Source organism: Propithecus coquereli, unplaced genomic scaffold (genome assembly GCF_000956105.1).
Source record: "Propithecus coquereli isolate 6110/MARCELLA unplaced genomic scaffold, Pcoq_1.0 Scaffold83, whole genome shotgun sequence".
Taxonomy (NCBI): Eukaryota; Metazoa; Chordata; class Mammalia; order Primates; family Indriidae; genus Propithecus; species Propithecus coquereli.
The window spans coordinates 1,238,669-1,245,351 of record NW_012154507.1 but is presented as its reverse complement, the minus strand read 5'-3'; the positions used below and the strand labels follow the sequence as shown (position 1 = coordinate 1,245,351).

The window sequence follows — 6,683 nt, the reverse complement described above, 5'->3', positions numbered from 1 at the left end:
GAAAATAGTAATATCTCTCTATGTATGCCCATAGTCCCTCCCCCCCAAAATTTTCTTCTAAAAATCCACAACAAATAAAACTTTATGAACAAGAAGAATACATTTAGGATGTCACCAATGAGTAATAAATCATAAACATCTGTTTTCTGGCAGTAAAATTTGGTAATTTTTTGATGCCACAATCTCTTCCCAATAAAACCTATAGTCCAAGTTTATTCTGAAAAATTCAAATCATTGGTTACTGAAAGCCATGTATATACCTCTTCTAAGTTTATGAACCCAAAAAGAATAAACAAGATTTGTGAAAATAATTTAGGACATACTGCTGCATATATACCACCGTAAGCTAAGTGAATAAAACAACAAAAATGCTTACCATTTAATGACCACATAAATTTATAACACTTGTTCTAAAAGCAAAGATAAAGTTTAATATAAAGTCTCCTGAATGAAATATAGCAGAGCAATGTGTATATTTATTCAAGTTGTGGAACTAAGGAACTTAAGCAAGGTGTCTAAAATTCTTTAAATGCAGGTATTTGTGCTTATTTATACAATAGTGCAGAGGAGTTATAGAATGTTCATTTTTTCTTTAAATTTCAAATTAGTACTGAGTTTTATTTAGGCACAATTTTAATAGCTGATTTTATGGTGACATTTTATTTTACAATCAAAAAGAGAGACTGTTATAAACATTAAGGAAGAGCTAAGAACATTAATACAGATTTTTCTAAGTACTCATGTGAACTCTGGCAAACAACTGTGAATAACAGGGATTGTTCTTATTTCTTGCTCCAAATGATAGAGAATATAGTATTTCTGCTTCAGTTATCTCTTCTCTCCTAGTCAACTAGCATGTACTCACTCTATCCTGCTACACATGGGCACAGGTATCACTGCAGTATCTCCTTATCATGCTATTTAGTTGTATTAGCAAAGTCCATCATGTTCTCCTTACAAATACCCACTTCAGAAAGAATAGGTCTGGCTCACAGCCTGTTCTGTTTCCATCAGGAGTTTGTTTTTGTTCTTTTTAGAGATAAAAGTCCTCGTTGTGTGCTGTCTGCAAGCTTTGCTTACTGCCCTAAGTAGCACAGCAATAAATAATGCTTGTTTTCATTAAATTCCCATAGCTAATTATTTTGTGAAAATTGTTTAAAGCACAAGTAGCTCTTAAGGTTACAACATACTGCAGTTAATCAGTTAAAATATACTACAGTAGGTACAAAAGCTGTCAAAACCACAATCTATTAATGCTTACATCTGTTACGGATATTTGGGTGAGGTGAGAGACTACCCATGCTAACAAACAGTGTTAAAGATAACCAGAGTCATCAAGTACTACCTACATGAGGAATAAGCTGCCATTTTAGGAAGAAAACAACCAACATACATGTAAGGATGGAAGTAAACATAAAATAGGGTTTTGTTTTGTTTTGGTTTGGTTTTTTTTGCAGGAAAGAAGAGGAGAAGATTCTAAAAAGCAAAGATTGAAAAATAAAAAAAGACTAGGGAACAAGAAGAAAAAGAAATATGATGTGTTATAATTTTATTAGATTCTATTTCTTCCTACAATCCCACATCTTTCTGACTATGTGGGTACTTTTCCTTTCTTTCCATTGGGAAGGTGACTGGCACAGATTCCAGAAATGGAGATAGCTAGAAGTTTATCTGATAACTGGCAATCTAATACCATATAAAAGTTCTTAAGTGTGGTTAACTGTGACAAACCAGGTCAAAAATAATGATTCTCAAATAGCAAACAATAACTAAAAACTTGTGGGAGAGATGAGAGAAAAACAAGGTAATTGGGAAAGGAGAAATAAAGTATAAGAAAATAGGCAACACAGGAGATAAAAGAAAAAGGGATATAGAAGAGAGTAAAGCAAAAGAAAAATTAGCTTAAATACTGTTAATCTATACTTGCTTCTCGAAAATTACAGATGGCTAAGTAACCAAGTGAATGAATTAGCAAGAATATAAAATTTTTTTTTCAATTAAAACCTCAAAAATTAAGAGACAACAGTTACACCAAGAACTATATAATTACTTGAGGATAATTAAAACATTTAAAGAAAAGTGTAAAGAACATAATTTCATGATGCAAAACATCACAAACAAATCAGGTTAAAAATATACAAAATCAATATTAAAGTATTTATTTTTCTCTAGATTCTAAATGACTACCTTGAGCTGTATTCAAATAAATGGGCCAATTCACATTGGGTAAAATATCTGCATTTTGTTTATAACAGAACATAAACACACTATACAATTAAACAGGTATAATCCAAGGTAACAGTTGAATTATACATAATCTTTTACATATAATTTTTTTATAACATGTATGTTACAAATAAGTACTTTCACAATATGTTATAAATGTTATGTTTATATTTAGAAAGCTTACAAAAAAGAAATGAAACATTCCATAAGCTATCCTAAAAAACAGTTTGATGTTCAAGCCTGGTATATACTCATAGATAAAACTCACATAAATGTACAAAAGCTAGACATTGCCAGTATTTTACAAGTTTTTAAGCATCACATGTTTCTTGATGTTAACCTTATCAGTTTTACTTTATACTACAAATATAATTTCTGAAACTCATTCTTTAAAATATTGCTTTTAGAGGAATTATCATACATATGTAACCATTTTTTAAAGATCTCTAAAACCTATAAATTCTATAATCCAAAATTCACAAAAAATGTATTGCTTAATTAAAAGTGAGTTTCAATAATACTTAGCTTTTATCATTCCACTCTCTGAGATAGTCTATGGAGAAAATTTGGAATAATTCAGGAAGACTGTACTCAACGTATAAGTGGACAATGTTGCTATGTACATATATGATCTATAAGAATGTGTATTTTTTTCATGCATTTTGATTTTTTTCCCCTGAGGGGAAGAAAGTGAGCTAAATTACCTTCTTTCAAAACTGTAGAGCAACCAATACTATGTACCCTCAGACCAGGACTAAGTGACTAATGCTATGAAAAAGATTAACATAAACAATTAATTCAGATTTTTTTTCAATTCTCCTTGGTCCAAACTGCTTTCATTCTTTATAACAGATATTTATTCAAATAATAAAAACTAGAAGTTCTGATTTCCTTTACAGACATCTCAGCTTATCAATGATTTGGGTCAAACCATCCCACCACCACCCAATGGAATGTAACTATTCAAAGACTGCAGAAATTCTGTTTATATCAAAAGTCATCTATAATAAAGAAAAACTTATGAACATAGCATTTTTAAGCCATGCATAATTTCAAGAAATGCCAAGCAACCCAATTAAAAATCTGAATGTTAACACTTCATCAGCAATCTACAGGAAATTGTATTAATTTATATATCAGGATAATAAAAATTTTTAATAAGTCAGCTACTCAGTGATTTGAAGTTTGACTCTGAAAAGTAAATATTATAGCTTATAATTAGGGTATTGTTATTAATGCTGTGATTTGCTTTTATCCTCTGACAGTGCTTACCTTTTCAGAATTTGTAAAAACATCAGATTTCAATTCTCCGTCTAGAAACTCATTAAAGTACTTCATCAGTTTCTGAGCCTCCACTGCCCGTTGCCTGGGTGTGTTTACCCCCTCCAACTGGTCTCCAAGGTGACAGACTTTGGTTGCTACATAGCTTATGTGCTCATCTAGTTCTTGGAAATGTTGAAAGGCAACCTAGTAAAATGTATGTAAGCATAAAATACAATTAGAGAACTCAGTTTATAAGTTAATATACATCAAAACTACACTACCATTCTCATCACTACTCTCTAACTTACGTAACTGAAGATAACTTAGAAGTTATACATGAGATGACCTACAAAATTCATGCTCATTAGTATGAAATGATCTGAAAACCTGTTAACAAAGTTGCAAACTTTTATACCATTAACTATTAAAATAATTATATTTATCATGAATACATTTGATAATCAACAAAAAAAGCAAGGCTCCTTACTGCACATGTCATTTAACAAAGAACCTGGCACCATTTCGTCCTAAATAATGATTCTGAAAACAATGAACAAGTATCAAAACACCAGACATCTAAAAAACTCCTTTGCTACTAAACTGAAAAGAAACAAAAGTATATCAGTAGTAAAAGATACTGATTAAAAATTGAGTACTTAACATTTATTTTAAATATTTCAGAAATGATGCTAATATTCTCGTATATAAAGTAAAGTTGTGCTTTCCCAGTTTTTAAAACAGAAAGATTGTTGCAATTATCCTACAGCAAAAGTTTATTATTTCCTAGAATATTCTTTCCCCTCTCCCAAAGTACACTGCTTATCCTGTGGTAGATGAAAATGGTGTGCAATGAATGCCTTATAATTGCCAATAGCAGAACTGCTGATAATCTAGTATGGTACTTTTGTTTTAACCTTAAATTAAGGGGGAAAGAAAAGCAAATGTAAACATTCATTGAGGACTTTCTCTGTGCTATACACTGTTCTAAGCATATTCCATGTATTTACTTAAATGATCCTCTCAACAACCCATTTTACAGATGAAATAACTGAGGCACAGAGAAGTTAAATTGCTTGAGATTACACAGTTTAAAAGTGGTAGAGCTGCAATTCAAACTCAGGCATACTGACTCAGAATTTATTAGTTTAACTATTAATACTATATTACAAAGGGAAAACTGCATTAGAAGTATTTGGAAACTGTCACCTTAACTATTTAAAAACACATTCCCTATCACATTTAAATTACTGACTTCCTTAATTAAAAATTTTCTCACAGCGATATATGCTTAAGTGAAGGAATTAGAACAGAAATTTTAGCAGAAATTAGTTTGTAATTCCTAACATTAAAGAACTAATGGCCCCTGGGAGGCAGCAAAGCTAAATAATACTCTTCAAACTACACTTAGAAAAGGCAATCAAATTCCAAATCAGGTCCAGCCTTTGAAAGGATTCAGAGGTTCCAGATTAAGTCTAGGGCCTACGAGTGACTAAGAAGCTTGGCCTACTTAGCCCCAGGACCAATCTAGTGATTTGCTTTTACTCCGAAATAGACAGAGGAAAAAGAGTTCTGTGTCTGCTTTTCTCATAGTTACATAGAATTCTCACTGGAGCACATTCATCATGACTTCTGCGGAACTTCCTTGACCAGGTTTTTCTCTATGGGAAAAACATTATCCAGGCAATAGCTGGTCTCACATTATTTTGTTTTACAATGAAAGAGAATGCAAATGACTACCGAAGTATCCAAACTAATAAAGAGTCCCTAAAAGTACAGGTCTACTGAAGTGTCATTCTTGAAAGTCTGCATTGTTATAGGAGAAGCAAGGACCACACTTAACTGGATATCAACCCAAACTGAGAAAGGAGTACTGTGATTGCAAACCAATACTCTGCAGAAAGCCAATGCCAAAAAGTACCTGATTAACAATTCATTAACATTTTATCCCATGGGACTGGAGTGGCAGAAACCTGCATAGTTACTATCATTTGACTAGATTTTTTTAAGAGCTTAAAACTGGAGGAAATAAAGACATTATAGCCTGTATAAATCAATCACTGCTTAGCTAAATGTTTACCTGATTGCTTTTCTGGAGCTCTTGTACCTTCTTGGCAAATTCCTTGGCTTCTTTCTGACATTGTTGCTCTAGTTTCTCTACTTTCCTTTGAATCCTTTCATCCATTATCTGGAGTTCTTGAATATGATTTACAAATTCTTCTAATAATCTAATAGCAGAAAATTAAAATATATATCAATCTATTATTATTCATTAGGAACTGACCACTTATAATCATAAAGTCTTAAAAGTTCCTTCAGTTTGCAATGATCGTGTTAATTTTCTCTATAGCATCTTCTTGGGAATTTCTTCAATCAAAAGATCAAATCTTTCTGTAATTTCATGGCGTCTTCATAGCTTTGTTCAGGCCACACAGCTTTAAAACAAACATGACGACATTTGAAAATACAGCCAGTCTTTAACTATTGACTTTTCAGTGGATTGTCTCTAAGGTGAATAAAAATCTCACCCAGAATCGAAAAAAATTTTATAGCCTATTTAAAACAGTCAAGAAGGTAAAAATACTATATAAAAATAATAGTGTATTCCAGAGTTTGGTGACTTTCTGTTCCCCCAATTTACAACTATACTTAAAACAACATATTCAAAATGTTTTTGTTTTAGAGTATAACCAATCCTTTCTAATTTATTACTAACTGGAAGAAATGTTAAATTCCATACTCAATAAAATCCTTTCCCTCATACCAGTTAAAGTGTTTCTTTAAAAGAAAAGGAATATAAAAGGAAAAAAATAATCTCAAACTTCTAATTCTCTGTTGGATTATTTGTGTCTTTTATTAGCCAACTGTTAACTAAAATCCCTTTACAGGAATATTAACAGGATTCCCAATAGTCACCTCTCTTCTAACACAAATTTGTACTAGACTGAGTCTATAAAAAAAAAAAAAAAAAACCAACACATTTTACTTCACCTTTTAGGATCAAAAGCTTCAGGTCCTCCTCTAGAGCCTCCTCCTGGGGTTCTCCATACAAGGCGTTCAATATACTCATCTGCCACAAAAGGCTCCTAGTTTACGAAACAAGTATGTTTTAACGAAGTTTCATATAAGAGTACTTAATATTACTTACAAAAATAAAACAAGTGCTACTATGTGAGACTTAAAATGGAATTAAATTA

General features: G+C 31.6%; 1 protein-coding gene across 1 annotated transcript in view; it reads right to left on the bottom strand.

The window, feature by feature from the left end:
• Nucleotides 1–6,683, bottom strand: part of EXOC5 (exocyst complex component 5) — a 63,734-nt gene that overhangs the window by 29,917 nt on the left and 27,134 nt on the right. The window contains exons 2-5 of the mRNA XM_012663735.1: nt 6,478–6,572; nt 5,567–5,714; nt 3,499–3,693; nt 377–410 (exon numbers count right to left, since the gene is read on the bottom strand). Of these exons, the coding sequence (XP_012519189.1) occupies nt 377–410; nt 3,499–3,693; nt 5,567–5,714; nt 6,478–6,572 (472 nt within the window). The remainder of the gene's footprint in view (nt 1–376; nt 411–3,498; nt 3,694–5,566; nt 5,715–6,477; nt 6,573–6,683) is intronic.